Source organism: Elephas maximus, chromosome 24 (assembly GCF_024166365.1).
Source record: "Elephas maximus indicus isolate mEleMax1 chromosome 24, mEleMax1 primary haplotype, whole genome shotgun sequence".
NCBI classification, from domain to species: domain Eukaryota; kingdom Metazoa; phylum Chordata; class Mammalia; order Proboscidea; family Elephantidae; genus Elephas; species Elephas maximus.
Genome location: NC_064842.1, coordinates 44,922,883 through 44,939,641, shown reverse-complemented (window position 1 = coordinate 44,939,641; position 16,759 = coordinate 44,922,883). Strand labels below are relative to the sequence as shown.

The 16,759-nt window shown below is 44.7% G+C and overlaps 1 protein-coding gene across 1 annotated transcript in view; it reads right to left on the bottom strand.

Annotated features, from left to right (window-relative positions):
• LOC126066847 (voltage-dependent R-type calcium channel subunit alpha-1E) overlaps window positions 1-16,759 on the bottom strand; it is a 360,842-nt gene that overhangs the window by 90,442 nt on the left and 253,641 nt on the right. Inside the window, exons 8-14 of the mRNA XM_049868254.1 lie at window positions 10,221-10,336; window positions 5,098-5,151; window positions 4,340-4,429; window positions 3,150-3,359; window positions 2,766-2,878; window positions 930-1,042; window positions 455-586 (exon numbers count right to left, since the gene is read on the bottom strand). Coding sequence (XP_049724211.1) covers window positions 455-586; window positions 930-1,042; window positions 2,766-2,878; window positions 3,150-3,359; window positions 4,340-4,429; window positions 5,098-5,151; window positions 10,221-10,336 — 828 coding nt within the window. The remainder of the gene's footprint in view (window positions 1-454; window positions 587-929; window positions 1,043-2,765; window positions 2,879-3,149; window positions 3,360-4,339; window positions 4,430-5,097; window positions 5,152-10,220; window positions 10,337-16,759) is intronic.

The following is a 16,759-nucleotide window of genomic DNA, read 5'->3' as shown; positions in this document are numbered from 1 at the left end:
CAGAGAGAAGAATGGAATAAAAATCTCATAACCAAGTTTTTCCTTCCCAAGATTACCGTTTTCATCACTTCATTTCTCCTTTCTCCACATACCCTTCTTCCCTACACTTTCCCATTCCATACAACTTATGAAGAAGGTACTACTGATTACTACTGATGGACTATGCACTTTGGAAGGAGCCAGCAATAAGAAGGGGTGTGGGAGATCCTCAGTTACAAGGCCCCTGCTGTATGTTTCAGGATAGCTCTAAAAGGACAAGTCCCAGGAACAAAAACCCCGTGCAGTCTGAAAGGATTAAAAGCAGAATTTGTTGCACAGATTGACAGTGGTAGATTCGGGCCATGCATAAGAGCAAACAAAATGGTAACATGGTGATCAAGCCAACGATCCTGGAGCACACAGGCTCAAGACTAAGTTCTGAGCTTCCCTGGATGGAAAGCTCTTCAGTGCTTACCTGCCTCCAAACAGCTGCATTCCCAGGAGAGCAAAGACAACGATGAAGAGGAAGAGGAGGAAGAGCAAACTGATGATAGACTTCATGGAACTCATCAAGGAGACCACCAAATTGCGCAGGGATGCCCAATACCTACAAAACCCAGACAATGTTACAGCCCTGAACACTGAGTACCCAGTTATCCCAAGCCCAGCTGGGCATCTGCCTGGTGGGCTATAAAATAAGCTGCATGCGTATACTTGTAGGAAGTGGAGATATGGTGTGTCTCTTGGAAATACGGCACAGGATCTGGCATCCTAGATATTTTTCTGGTTTGATATTAGGAGGAGAGGAGGCGCTGAAGAATGGAGTAGGGATGGGGTAGGAAAGGGAGTCATTGTAAGGGGTCACAGGGAATGGAAAGAGAAATACAAGAGGCAGAGGGGAGGTACTACTCTCAAAGGTGAGGGGAAGGTATCCAATTCTGATCACTTACTTGGTTATTTTAAATATTCTTAGAAGCCGGAGAGCTCGCAATACACTGATTCCAAAAGATGTACCAGGTCTGAAGATTGCCCAGACCACTTCAAAGATACTGCCAACAGTGACCTGAAGAAGCCAGACCCAATCACAGTGAGAGGAGGAAGCAAAGGAGGAGAGGAGAGGTTCACGCTGGTATTCAGCACAAAAGCAACAGCCCTCACAGGGCTATGGACATCAAAGCTCCCTCCCCACCCAGCCCTACCTCCAGGAAGGATACTATCTGTGAAGGCTGCCAAAGAAAAAGGAGACGCTGTCACCTCTCTCCCCACTGCTCCCACTCCCCTTCCTAACTGTGCTCCTTCATGCTGCAGACTGGTTTTCTGTCCTGTCCTGTCCTGGCCTTGGTGGAAACCACCACAGTCTGTCACCTCTTCTGCACAAATGAGGCAGCCATGACTGTTCTGACGATATAACACCTGGAACAAACAGATGAACAAGGCGTGCTCCCCAAAACCAGGAATCCAATTTGAATAATTACAGGCGGTGCTTCAACACAAAAATCTCTGAGAGTGGGCCCACATTCTCTCAGTGTCCCTAGGATTTCGTGCTAACAAAAATGCTTCGGTCACCTACATATTAAAAATCTTTCAGTCGCTCAGGTCCCACACACACCAACGTGACAGTACACGTTTACATAAAGTCTGAGAGCTATAGAAAGATAACAATTAATTCAACTTATTCTTTGTTTTAATTATGTGTTATTGAATATCTACTATGTTCCAGACATTGTGCTAGGAGAAATAACAAAAATTAATCCTCACAGCAGCCATGAAAAAGTATGGTCTTTCCCTAGATATTATGCCTGAAAGTTTCCCAGACCTAGAACCATATGTTCCAAGTTAAAATGTATACTGGCAAGTGCTCAAAATCTTTAGCACTTAGCTGAAGGTTTGGCAGAAAAAGAAAGGGAGTTTGGCAGAAAGAGAAGTGGTTCGTGAATCCAAAGTTCTGTGATTGAGTTCTGCTGCTAACTAGCTATGTGAACTTACACACGATGGCCTCTATTTACTCATGTGTACGTGGGAAGGCTAGTTCCTGATAACATAACATAGTGTCTAGAACTCTTGTAAGAAGCAGAGGAGAAAAACTGTATGTGAAAGATTCTTGAAAACTGTTAGCAATGTACGAACTTATGTATTGATGCTATTTAGAAAGTAGACAGCTGTATGAAACATTCTATGTGGGGACTTGCTAATATAAGTGTGTGTGTGTGTATGTTTGCATATGTGTGTGTGTGAGAGAGACAGAGAGAGCACACTTGCATGAGGGTATATCTAAATAATATTCCCAGTTTTAAATTGAACTAGAAAACAAACAAACAAAAATCTAAGCTTCTCTTTTTTATCCAACTGCCTTCTGGAATCAGGTCATTTTTCCTTCTCCTCCAGGCTCCCCTCCAAGATAAGAAGTGGTTCAAAACTCTAACATGGGTTTAAGTGCTTTGTAAAAATTCACTGAGCTATACGCTTAAGTGTGCACTCTATAGTGTATATGTTGTACTTCAAATAAAAAAAATTTTTTTAAGAGCTAAAAAAAAAATTTTTTTAAGAGCTAAAAAAAAAATTTTTTTAAGAGCTAAAAAAAAAATTTTTTTAAGAGCTAAAAAAAAAACAAGCCCCGCTGTGTCTAGGATTCACACACCCTTGAGTCCCTTTAGCTAATCTTATCTGTTTCCCTTTTACAAATTCTGATTTCAGTGCCTCATGCTGAGGAATGGAGCCAGCCGCTTATTTAAAGCCTTGGCACTATCAACATGAGCAGAAGGATAGGCAGGCTTCTGAGCACTTACCCCAAAATCAAAGCAGTTGAATGAAGAGTGAAAATAAAGACGAGGCCCCATCCCGTACATCTTCAGGGACATCTCTAAGAGGAAGAGCCCCAGAAACAAAAATTCTGCATAGTCTGAAAGCATGAAAAGCAGACACATTTGTTCTACAGATGGTATTGCTCCTCCACACCCCAACCGAACACACCCACCCACAGAGGAAGAGTCCTCAACAACAGGGGCATGACCCACAAATACGTGAGGACGTTCAATGGCCTTGTCAGGTCAATGCTGGGGAAAGCCTAGTGATATGCAAATAGTCTCTGACCAGGCCAGACACCTTGTTCTCTTACAGTCACACTCCAATCAAGCTGGCCAGGTGAGGGCCAGCCATCACCGTTCACTTACAGAGGAGGTGGGTGAGCCACTGGGGCTGGTTGTGATGGACAATGGCCACGCAGGCGGTGTTGAGAGCCACGAGGCTCAGCACAATCCAGTAGAACACCTGGGATTTCACCATGTGGCGAATGGAGATGCGCAGGAGCCTCTCCTTGTGCCGGAAATAGGAAGCACCATCCACCTTTGCACTTTTGATACTAGCTCGGGCAAGAGGCGTGCCTGAGGGGCGGAAGTAAGGAGGAAGAGTGAGGCTGCAATATGTCCTGGGATCACCTCCCATGGCAATGGGCGGGGTGAGGTGGGCACCTAGCCATCACACATGGGCAGCTTCATCCCAGGGCAAGGTTACCCCACATTGCAGCGAATCCCCATGTTGTGGGCTAAGTCATTTCTATAGTCAGAGATCCCTGTTTTCCCTCTCTGGGTACTCCTGGTCCTAGGAAACTGAAAGATCCCCCAGCAGGACACCAGGCAAACACCCAGTGCCTTCAGTCCTAATGGGATCATGTTTATGTTTGTAACAGATTGGGCTTCTCCCTGGCATTTTCTTTTAAATATGCTCCAGGCACTGGAATCACTCTGCCTCACTGGTGATATTTCTAATACTGGCAGCATAAAGCAGCAATGATCTCTGTAAGCCTCTTCTGCTTTTAAGAATGAAGTGAGACCTTCCCCTTTTTTGAGGGAGAAAAATTCTGCAATCTCTAAGAGAGCCTGAGATTGAACACCAGGCATGTTAAAGGGCTGTCAATAGGAACTAGCTTAATATCACATGATGGAAGTAGGTGGGTGCTACTATGGTTAAGCGAATGGCTTGAAGTCCTCCAGTCTGTGTCACTGGTCGAGAAGCAACAGGCCCTCAGAGCCTTTTGAACAATATTCCGAAGTGGTTTCTCATTAGCATATCCAGGAGAGACGGGATCATCTGCAAATGTACCTGTCTGCCACAAGTGAAGAACCTGGATTGGATTCTTAGCCCTGAACCCCATGTTGCATGTAAATAGCATTCCCTGGCCCAGATTTTTCTGTAAAACTGATATCTAGATTAGATTCCCATGCCCTTCCCTGGTTATATCCCCACACTCCAGTTTCTTTGCATTCTCTTCTTCCTTGTAACCAGGAGAGACACTTCTCCAACAGCAGAATCTATTTAGGGGAGATTCAGAGAAGATAAAGAAGGTCTAACTGGTTCCACTCACCCACAGAAGAGATATCAACGCAGTGTTCATCACTGGAGTCTCGGGTCATGGCCTCTGTCCGGCTCCTCTTGATTGTCGCCCTTCGAAGCACTAGACCAGGGAAGGGGGATGGCCAGTAAGAGGCCACAAGTAAAACCAGGTCACTCTGGTCAAGACTTCGCAGGCTGTAGGCAAGAGGCCTTGTACAAGCCCCAGTGACACAGGCGTCTGTCTCAAATACCTGAGCCAGGGTTATAGAAATTGAGACCGTCTACATTTCTGTAGATGGTCTCAATTTCTATAACCCTGGCTCTGTGCTTAGTAGCACCTTCTGGAACACAAACACTGTAGAATCTATGCTAGAGCTTACCAAAACGTAGTAGGTAACCAAGTACTCCATATCTATTTGTTCTGGCTCTTCATAAACAATGTCACTTCCTCATAATGAAAGCGGTTCCAAGATGATCCCCACAAATTTTGAAAAGAGATCTTTTCATATACCACTAGCTGTGCCATGGTCTTTCCATTGCACAGTATCAATCACACACCCTGGAACAAAGCAACTTTTGGATCCCATTTTCATCACTTTAAAATGCATTTAAATCTGTGACTCAATCCCTTTCATTTTAAAGCATGAGGGATTTTATGACAGAGAGACTTGCATTTCAAATCCCAGGGCGCCCCTCTTACTTTTTTTCTCCTCTTTTGATCAAGAGAGATTGCCAGTGCGTCAGAAGGGGCAAATGCAAATGGGGTGAGGCGGCGGAGCATTTCCTTACCTTCTAAGGCCGATGTTCCAGCATTTTTGTTTTCTTCAGCAAGCATGACTTCCTCTAGATGGGAAGAAATGGTTCAGTAAATTATCTGTAAATGCCAAATCATTTTGCAAAGTGAAAACCCCTCAGGGACAGTTCTGGCTCCAGGGCAACAGGGAGGGAGCAGAGAGTTCGGAGTCTGTGGCAGAAACCCACATCAGAAAGAAACTGTGGGCCACAGAGGACCACTGCAGTGCACACAGTAACAGAGAGCAGGGTCTTCAGTGAGGGACCCTGGGAATGACTGGGAAAACTCAGCTCTGTCTGGGATACACTGTTTAGGAGGACACGCACGAGGGGAGAGGAAGAGGTGATCATTTTAATGAAAATCTCCAAGTTGACAGGAACGAAAAATTTCCATTTCTGCTTTTGCTTCCACCCACGTTTCTGTTTTTCCTAAGCCCTTGAGCCTTTTTCCAGCAGTGGAACCTTCCCTAGTGACTCTTAGCTCTGGTCCCTTGGCCATAACATCTCTCCCCATATTCAGGAGGTGAGACCATGTCTTGGGGCCTCTCCTGTCTACTTCCTTGAGGGGCAGAGGAAGATGTCTAAAGACTCTCAAAGGGAGAAGCAGACTCCTGGGCTTGCTTCCTCCTGTCCCCACCACCTCGATCTGGCCGTGACTGAGCAGAGCTTGGAGGGAGGGCCAGCCCTATCACGAACTTGTCCCTTGGGCCCTCTCCTCTCAGTCTTCCCAGCAGCAGTCTGTATTCCCCAAACCAGTTGTCATTGAGTCAATTCCAACTCATGGTGACCCCATGTGTGCCAGAGTAGAACTGTGCCTCACAGGATTTTCAAGGCTGTGATCTTTTGAAAGCAGATCACCAGGCCTTTCTTCTGAGGCACTGCTGGGGGGACTTAAACTGCCAACTTTTAGGTTAGCGGCCAAGCACATTAACCATCTGCACCACCCAGAAACTCCACCGGGATACTGTTTTCTACTGAAACTGGTTGGAATGAACCTCACTAGCATCCCTCCAAATGTATCAACAAAACAGTCCTCTGTCCGAGGTCTGGTGGGATGCTAAGTCCCCTACTGGGAGTGATGTGGATGGGTGGTGATTGCCCACGCCCCTCTCAGGCCACAGGCCAGGGAGTCGGCGGCCTAAACAATCATTCCCTAAGATCCCAGCTGCTGGAAAAAAGCTGCAGCAGAGCGATGGCTTAATTTAAGCACTTGTAACACATAAAAGGACAAGTAGGAGAGCGGAAAGTCATTACCATAATTCTAGCTGCATATAAAACTGAGAGTATATAATGTATTTCTCAGGGAGGGGTACATTCTGAGGCTTGGATGCCACTAGGCAGGATGGCCATTATACCGAGTCATAATTGTTTAGCTTTCTTTTTTAAGCACAGCCTCTGGAGAAACTCTTAGGTTTACCAGGTTAAGTGTTGTTGGTGGGGTGCTTCTTTATGCAGACATAGAGGGTTTGAAAGTCATTTTACAGCTCACTTTGTTTGGAGGGCATCACTTTAAAATTAGGTACTTCTTAGAGTACCTCACAGCAACATTAATTACCTTAGTCAGAGGGTCACTTTTGCTAAGCACAGTGTCTGGGCTTGGGGTGGGCAGGTCTGAGGACCCCGCAGCAGATGCAGGTTGTGGGGTGCTGCTGACTATCTCTGGGAAGCGCTCAAGGGCCCTGGATATGCTGAAAGTGCCCCACCCCCACGGCAATGCCTTTGCCAAGTTCGCTTTCAAACTCGAGTGTCTTTCCAGGGAAATGTAACCCATATGTCTCTGATTCACTCACGCTCCCTTGTAAAGGGAAGGGCCAGGAAGCACAATTTGACGTCGCTGCGCGTCTTTTTTCTTAGAAGGAGGAGAAAGCTGGTTTGCCAACTGGAAGGAAGCAAAGCCTTGGGATTGTGCATGTATTTGAAAAGCAGTCACAAGAGCAGCCTACTGTGGCCCTGACCTGTGTAGGGGGTGTGGGGGTGGGAGGGCTCTTTTCCATTCTGCTGCCAGCCCGCTTGATGGTCTGTCAGATGGCTCCTCGGCTGAGAAGCCAAGGACAGTCGGGAACTTCAAGCTGCCTGCCTGGCCTGGAGGCAAATCTGCTCACCCTCCTCACGGTTGAGGTGGAGTCACCGTTCTGGGAAGAGGTAGAGAAGATTCACGTTTTCCGCCACGCAGCAGTCATGGAGCAGAAGGGCAAAATGGAAGTTCAGTCAGTGCACATTGCTCGTGCTTCCAGAAGGAGGCAAGGAAATGCAGAGAGTACCTGAATGGGGCTGAATGGTGTCCCCAAATTCATATCCTTCCCAGAATCTCAGAATGTGACCTTATTTGGAAATAGGATCATTATAGATGTAATCAGTTAAGATGAGGTCATACTGGAGTAGACCCAGTAGGCACTGAGTTGATCCTGACTCATGAGGACCCCAGGTGTATCAGAGTAGAACTGTGTTCTATTGGGTTTTCAATGGCTGATTTTTTACAAGAAGATTTCCAGGCCTTTCTCCCAAAGTGTCTCTGGGTGGACTTGAGCCTCCAACCTTTTGGTTAGGAGCTGAGTGTGTCAACCATTGTACCACCCAGGGACTCCTCCTACTGAAGTACAACCAAAACAAACAAACAAAAAAACCAACAAGTTGCTGTCGAGTAGAATCTTCCAACCTTTCAGTTACAAGCTGAGTGCTTAACCATTTGTGCCACTGAGGGATTCCTTACTGGAGCAGAGTAGGCCCTTAATCCAATCTGACTGATGTCCTTATAAGCAGAGGAGAAGAGACATCGAGACACAGACACACAGGGAGAACGCCACGTGACTACAGAGGCAGCGACTGGAATGATACATCACGAGCCAAGGCCCCCAGGATTGCTGGCAACCCCAGAAGTAAGAGAAAGGAATGGAACAAATTCTGTCCTGGAGCCTGCAGAGAGCATGCCCCTGCTGACACCTTGACTTTTTACTGCTAGCCACCAGACCTGTGAGAGATAAATTTCTGTTGTTGAAGCCACTCAGTTTGTGGTAATTTGTTACAGCAGATCTAGGAAACTAATACAGTCCCGAACAGAAAGTGGTTTTTATTTGCTTTGAAACGGTGCTTTCACTCAGTCACACACACCCTCTCTCACCTCGTTAGATAATCAAAAGTTGACTCTAGAGCTTTGAGAGACATTTTGTGTGTTGATGATCAGAATAAGAGTATCCAAAGCTCCCACAGAAGACTAAAGCCCAAGCAATCCATTCCCTAGCAATGCTCTGCTTTCTACAAGGAAGAGAGAAAAGATGCTGACTGTCATGTCTATTTTTTCATTAAAAAAAAAAAAACCTCTTTGCTCAAGAATAAAATCCAACCTTTAAAATCATAAAGAAACGTGGTGTATTCTTTTCACTGACGGGTATGGGGTGATTGATGCCCAGCATAAGGTGCTATGCCACCATCAAACAGGAAACTGTGGCTTCGGGTTAATGAAATCATGAAAGGTCTGCACGGGCCCTCACAGCTGGGCGATAACTATTCCTGATGCTGAGCCACAGGGTAAGGAACGATGACAGTTCAAGGCTTAGAACAAAACAGGCTCTAACCATCATCTTTTGCCTGGAATACTGCAATGGCCTCACAGCAGGTCTCCCTGCTTTGGGCCTTGCCATATCTTGTCTCTTCTATAGTCTGTTCTCAAGGTAGCAACTGAGTGATCCTTTCAAATCTTAAATGAGAGTATGTCACTCCTCTGCTCAAAACCTTCCAGTGGTTCTTGTCTCATTCAGAGTAAACACAGAAGTCCTTACAATGGTCTATCAAGTTCTACCTGCTCTGCTGCCCAAACCCCTATTATCCCCCTAGTCTTGTCTCCTCTACTCTTTCCTTGCTCACTCCACCTTCTGTCCCTCGAGCCCTTCTGGCACATTTCTAGATTATGGTCCTGTCACTGGCTGCTCCTTTGGCCTGGAACGTTCCTCTTACAGATCTTACCATAGCCCATTCCCTCATCTCCTCAAGTCTCCCCTCAAACAGGTCTACCCTGATACCCTTATTTAAAATTGCAACCCACCCACAGCCTATAACCCTACTTTGACCTATTTTTCCATTGTACTTATCACCTTATCACTTTCTAACATATCTTGTAGCTAGCTGCCATCAAGTACATCCCCCTACTGATGTGACTCTATGCGAGTTACTTATTTATTATTTTGGTTATTGCTGCCTTCCCCAACTAGAGGATAAGTTACACAAGGGAAAGGCTTTTGTGTTTCTGTTCATTGCTGCATCCCAAGTGCCTTGAATAGGGCCTGGTATAAAGTAAGCACTCAATAAATATTTCTTGAATGAACTAATTATTTTGTAATTTTTTTTTTTAAGGAGGTAGAAAATTTATGGACTTCACACTCAGCAAAATTCTACTGAGGAATTCAAGGCACTCTGGATTTTTTACTGCCTTTAATTTAAAATAACCCTGAGATTTAAGGTGAAAGTGGCAGTTTTCTTCCTTATTAAATTGGGAAGCCTGAGCATAGGGTACCTTACTTCATGCTACAGCTGTGTTTCTGAAAAATAACACCTAAGCTGAATGATGGCAAATTCAGTAGATGACAGTGGTCATATAGCTTACAAGATAGAGAAACCTACAGTAAAAATGCTTGTAAAACATACTATCTCTCAATTTATTTTTATTAAAAAATCAGATTTTTATATGCTTAGCTTAAGGAAATATGGTATGCCTAGAACTGTAACATTTCTTGGACTAGAACTGTTAGTAGAAGCTTCAGTCCAGGCTTTTTGTCCTGGCTTTTGTTGAAACCTATTTAAAAAATGTGAACTTGCATGGATTATCATTTGTAAAATGTTGTCACCAGCCAAGCCTCAGCTCTGGGACTGGGTTTTGTTAGCTTTTACTAAGTTCACCTTGTTAAGATGCCTGCCTCACGACAGGAGTCTGGAAGAAAAATGGGGACAGTTAGACACCAGAGGAAGAAAGTGGAACTAGCAAAGGTCCCAAATGGCTGACAATACATCCAGAGCTTCTCTCTTCTTGAGTCTAGCTGGACTCCGGAATGGTGGTATTGGGAGTGAGGTGGGTCCACTGGTGTCCCTACAGCTAACCCACCAACCTCTTCTAGCCCACTAAGCCTCACCTGCTTTGTCTATCCAGGCACGGTAGCCATTCAACTCCCGCTCAATCTGCTGTTGGCGCCGCAGCTTCATGAAAGCTCTTCGGTTCTCCACCCTCTCTCTCTCTTTGGCAAATTCCCTGTGGACAAGAAGGACAAAATTTACTGGATTTGAATAGTGCCATGACTAAGGGAAATAGTGAAGCAAGTAAGTGAGAGAGCGAGCGAGCGAGTTTAGAAGGTACTTTTTGTACGCCCCATTTCCCCCTTTTCCTTTGTTCCAGGCTACGACTATGATCTCCTTAAAATGTTGCACAGAAAATTGCTTAAGGGGCACTGAGTTTCTGTTTGGGGTGATGAAAAAATTTGGAAATGGAGAGTGGTGATGGTTGCCCAATACGGTGAATGTAATTAATGTCACTGAATTGTACAGGTAAAAATGGTTGAAATGGCAAATGTTTTGTTGCATATATTTCACCCCATTGGTCTTGCTTTTTCAGCTAAACTCTGGGGGAATTCAGGAAGGTTTAAAAGAGAGGTAATATTTTGAGCAAGACCTTGAGAGAGGAGTAAAATTTAGACAGGCCGTGACCAGAGGAACACAACAATCCTGTGGCATATACAGCAAGTATTATCATCGATATCTCTGTTTTCCACTCCAGAAACTGAATCTGAGAGGGGTTAAGTGGCCCTTCGAGAGGGCAAGGACCCACAGCTAACAAGAGGCACCATGACTCTTGAATCTTCTAAATTCCATCTCCTTGCCAGTCTCTCACCCTGCCTCTTCCTCAGCCTACTCCACCACCTGCTGAATAAAGTACAAACACAGTGCAAAGTCTTTTATAGTCTGAACCCAACATTTCTTTTCAAACCTCATCTCCCACCATCCCTATCCACCCTCAGTCTGTAGCCCGCTGTAGCCCACACTTCAACCACAGCTCACTTCTCATTGTTCCTGAAAATGAGTGCAGGCTTTCGAAACTCCATCCATGCTGCTTCTCTGCCTGGAATCCCTTCTTATCTGCCCAAGTCCGTCAAAATCCTTCTTTAAAGCCAAGTGGAAATGTTACCTCTTCTAATTAGCTTTGCCCTCCCCCGCTCCCTGAGTCTTCTGGCCCCATTCCACCTGTCCTCTATTTCTTTAGTGCTCCCTTGGAGAGTCATACCTATACTGCGGTGTGTTGGACATGTGACTGTCCTCTCTTTCTTTATGAACTCTTTGTGGAACTATTCTGTATCTCACTCAATTTGTATCCTCTTGGTCTATAATACACTAAATATCTAGATTGTCTATATGCTAGAAAGGTATATTAAGAAAAAAAAAAACCTGCTGCCATCAAGTCAATTCCAACTCATTGCAACACTACAGGACAGAGGAGAACCGCCCCACAGGGTTTTCAAGGGATGCCTGGTGGATTTGAACTGCTGACCTCTTGGTTAGCAGCCATAGCACTTAACCGCTATGCCACCAGGGTTTCCCAAAAGATATATACATATATTTAATTAACTATCCAGGCTCAGGGTGAGCACACTGCTAGCTCTGCCCTGGTTTCCAGCAGATCAAATGACAGGGCACTCCTTCTCTGCACTGACCCAATGGGAGCCTGGTGAGCTAGTTCAAAAGCAGTCATTTCCAGACATCTTCTGGACACTGCCACCACAGTACTCTTTGCTTTTTGTTGCTGTCAGGTGTGCACCACAGTTACTCTTTGCTTTTTATTGCTGTCAGGTGTGGTCGAGTTGACACTAACTCACAGTGACCCTATTGGACAGAGTAGAACTGCCTCATAGGCTTTCCTAGGCTGTAATCTTTATGGAAGGAGTCCTGGTAGTGTGGTGGTTAGGTGCTCAGCTGCTAACCCAAAGGTTAGTGATTCTAACCCATCAGTCATTCTTCTGGAGAAAGATTTGGCAGCCTGCTTCCTTAAAGATTACAGCCTTGGAAACTCTATGGGGCAGTTCTACTCTGTCCTATAGTCGCTATGAGCTGGAATTCACACTCAACTTGATGGCGAACAACAACAACAATCTTTACAGCAGCAGATCACCAAATCTTTTCTCCCACGAAGCCATGGGTAGGTTCAAATGGCTGACCTTTTCCTTAACAGCTGAGCACTTAACCATTGCACCACCAGGGTTCTTTGCTTAGCTCCATTAAAATCTCCGTAGAGTGAGTCTGTGAAGCATGCAGCCAGTCACGTCTATCTGGTCCCCAGAATAACCATGCAGCTTGATTTCCAGAGGGATAGGCCATAAAAATCCCAGTCTAAGCTCCCTGTATATTTGCAAGTTTCTGGCTCCATGTCTTACCAGCTGGCTTCCCTGTTCCCCTATGACATTGCAGGCCCTGTTTTCTCCCATCCTCCCACCTGCACATGAGCTGGGACTCATAGGCCCAGGGCCCAAAGATCTAGCCTGGTTTTTTTTTAAGAAGCTCTTGGTTAAATGAAGTAAAGCAGCGAATGTGCACAGGTGGGGAGACTTCCTAAGTGGCTCTTACTCCTCCATGGAGAAAGAAGGGCTGTGGTAGGGACACTTTTTTATAAGCAAATGTTTATCAAATGGCCTTTTCTTTTTTTTTTTTACCCCCCTTGGGAGCCTAGGGCAGAAAGTCTGGGCAGCATTGCCTTTCATGATGCTTCTCATTCTTTCTCTTGTTGTCATAATTGCTTATGTTCATAATTTATCTCCCTGACCTGCAGAATCTATGAAGGTAAGACAGCCTGCAACATATCACATTCCAACGAAGATTTACGGAGTTCAACCCAGTGCCTTATATTATAGTAGGCTCTCAGAGGAATAAATATGTAGATTATGGGAATAAAATATTGAGATTAATAAGTATTCATACAACATTATTTGTGGAAACATTAATTTACCAATAATTTTCATGTATATTACTTTATTTATATTACATTTATATTGCAAAAACCCTGGGAGACTCAGAAACGTTTTGGTACTTGCCCAAATTCACTCCATTAGTGAGAGACAGAGCCAGGATTCAAACCAGTATCTTCTGATTCCAGGTTAAGTGCTGTTTCCACAATGCCTAGGTATGCCTTCGAAGCCATCTAAAATATATAGCTAGATTTAAAATCTATGAAAGGGATTTAGTTATAGCCCAAGGTTGAGGAAAATAAGGATATTATTTTTTTATTTTTTAGGGACTGTCTTTCATTAAGACAGATGAGTAAAAATCCCTTGTTCTACGTTGGGTTAATAAAGACCTAAAATAAAATTCATAGCATTAGTCAAACTAGTGATGTACAACTTGATTTTGTGTCCACACCACAAAAAACCAAAAACCAAAGCTGTCAATTCCAACTCATAGCGACTCTATAGGACAGAGTAGATTGCCCCACGGGGTTTCAACAGCGTGGTTGGTGGATTTGAACTGCCGACCTTTTGGTTAGCAACTAAGCTCTTAACCACTGCTCCACCAGGGCTCCACTGATAGACTTCAGAACCCCAAACATAAGGATCAAAAATAAACATACATGATGTAGCAGAAATACTACCAAGTCTGTTCTCAAAGCTAGGTGTCCTTCTTCTGCCAATTGACTGGGCACTTATCTCTCTGTCTCGGTTTCCTAATCAACGAAGGTTAACATTAGGTTATTGTCAGCTGCCATTCAGTCAGCACCCAGCTCATGGCAATTCCACGCACAATGGAATGAAATGCTGCCCGGTCCTGCACCATCCCCATGATCAATTAACAGATCAAACTGTTGGGATCCATAGGGTTTTCACTGGCTGTTTTTTGGAAGTAGATCACTGGGCCTTTCTTCCTAGTCTGTCTTTAGTCTGGGAGTTCCACTGAAACCTGTTTAGCATCATAGTAACACATGCCTCCACTCACAGACAGGTGGTGGCTGAGCATGAGGTGCACTGGCTGGGAATTGAACCTGGGTCTCCTGCATGGAAGGCTTGAATTCTACCGTAGAACCAAAACCCTCTGCTCATAACCAAAGGTAAGAACAAATCTGGTTCACTCTGGGAGTCCTGACTAGGTTCCTTATAAGAGACAGTGTAATGATAAAAATCCAAATTGTGTTCCATTGCTGACATTTCTCCTAATTCAACAGTGTTATCCATAATTTTATGCTATTTTTTTCCTCTGAGAGAATAACCTGCTGTTTCCCTCACAATGCAGCTCTCACATACAGGAAAGGAAGATGAGCTGGGAGTCGAACATGGATGAGCCTCTATTCTGGTTCCTACATACGTACCCAAGGTCTGTGTTTCTAAATTTCAGCTCTGGGAACTCAGAGAAGGCTGGTCTCCTTGCACTGCATGGTTAAGTACAGTTTTTTATCTCTCCTCCTATTTAGTGATTTTACATTTGTGACTGTTTTTGTTTTCTGGCAGTTTACATGAGACATACAATTCGAAAAAATGAACTATTCAGACACAGCCAGTTCTACATTATTCATTGTAAGATGAAGTGGAAAAATTACCTGGGTAATCTCAGACAAGGCATAATATCCGATACATTTATCATGTGTGACTGGAGGAGTACTGAAGGAGAAGGCCGAGTTGTTTTTCAAATCATGTTTAGGTTAACATAAAAAAACTGATTTCCATTTTATGCATTTATGAATCTAGGAAAGCGTCATTACTTCAGATAACTCACGAAGTGGCTAATGTGTATATTAATAAATGGAAATGACTGGATTAGCCGATAGCATGATGTGAGGGGCTTTGGTCATTCACATTTCTAAAATCTACTGTGAGGTTACTAACTCTTGGGGATTAGAAGTGAGGATCACTGAAGCCTTGCTCCAGCCTGAAATTCTTGCTCATGTTATGACACCTCAGAGTCACAGGGCATCAGAACAGGTACCTCTACATTTACCTAGTGAGGAAAATGTTCTGTTGGCTCTGCTGTGGCAAGAAACCTCTGTTGGAGGGTTGTCTGGCTCACATGTTAGCCTCTAGTTCCAGACCCTCCTTCTGATCCAGTACACACAGGGAGCTTTGTTTACTGATGCAGAGGCCCTTGATGCTGTCATGGCAACCAAAAGAACATAAAGCCCGCCAGGATGGGCTGGTCTGCATGACTCAAAGACATGCTTACCCACACTCTTGTACACACTTGTATGCTTCATCACACACACACTGGAATGAACACACACATGCTCACACTGACACCCAGAAACGTATGTAGACAGAATTTGCCAATCACACAAACGGCCACATGGTCATATTCCCGTTAATCTTCAGAGCCCATATCTTCAAAGGGCTTCACTACATACAAGAGAACCTTGCCAGTGTTCCTGTAAGATATTTGCTTCCGGAAGAAGAGATTTGGGTTTGACATCAAGAAAACTCTTCAACCCTAAATGTTCTGAAACCAGCAGAGAAATTGAGAGGAAATCAGAGTCAACTGTGTGTTGGCAGTGCTTTAATTTCAGTCCTATGGGAAGTAATGCTGGGGGGGGGGGCAGGGAGGGTACATTAGTTTTCAGTGTTCTTATGAGCCCAGGGAACTTCTTTCTCCCATTTTTCAGAGGAGCAAACACAGTTGGGGAAAAGGTAAACACCCTACTGAAGGTCACACAGTTCGGCAATATTATAGTTATTTATGCATTGTAGCTTGACTTGTTCTCGAAATGATTTAAGGAGACTTAGGTTGTCAATAAGTAAAGGCCAAAATAGAATCTGGTCCTCTAAATTCCCATCCAGTGTTCACTCTAATAAGCAGGATGAGTGTCCAGGTGGAGGAGGGGTGCAAATTCTCAGGTACTGCAGCATGCATGATTCCTCCTTGGGGATCAGGAGCTTTGGGGGAGGTGCTCCTCAGATGAACAGAACTCCTTTCCTACAGTGGTGAAGGCAAATAAATGGCCTTACATTCAGGGCTGTATCCTACCCCCAACCTACACCCAGAGCAATGAAATAAAGGTCATGGCTTAGTCTCCGAGACCCGAAGATCAGGTGTGTGGACCCGGCAGGTCACCTGTACAAGCCCGGCCTTTTCCATGTAAGGACACAGGTAGAGACAGCTCGGGTGACTTTGTTTCCCAAGGTCTACAGCACGTGATGGCTGACCTGGGAGCATCTGTCGGATCTCTGAGTTCCAAAGCCAATGCTGTCCCACGTCTTCATGACATTTAAGTTATGGGAACTCAAAGAAGGGAGATTCTTTAAGGATCTCAGGGGATGAATGATCTTTTTCTCTTCTTGATACTGAGATCTGGTTGATTTGTTTGACCACGCGCAGGGAAGAAGTCCTGGCAATTAAATTAACGGGATAAGTAGATTGCCAGGCTTTTCTTTCCAGGTGTCTCAGGGTGGACTTGAACTGCTAACCTTTCAGTTAGCAGCCCAGCTCTTAACTATTTCTACCACCCACAGACTCCTTAGAGGACCACACTTGTCCCTATAATGAAGGCTTAAGGAGTCAATAAGCCTTAGGTTGCTAACCAAAAGGCTGGCAGTTCAAATCCACCAGCTGCTCCTTGGAAACCCTATGGGGCAGTGCTACTTTGTCCTATAGGGTCGCTAGAGTTGGAATTGACTTGACGGCAATGGGTTTGGTTTGGTGTTTTTTTGGTTAAGGA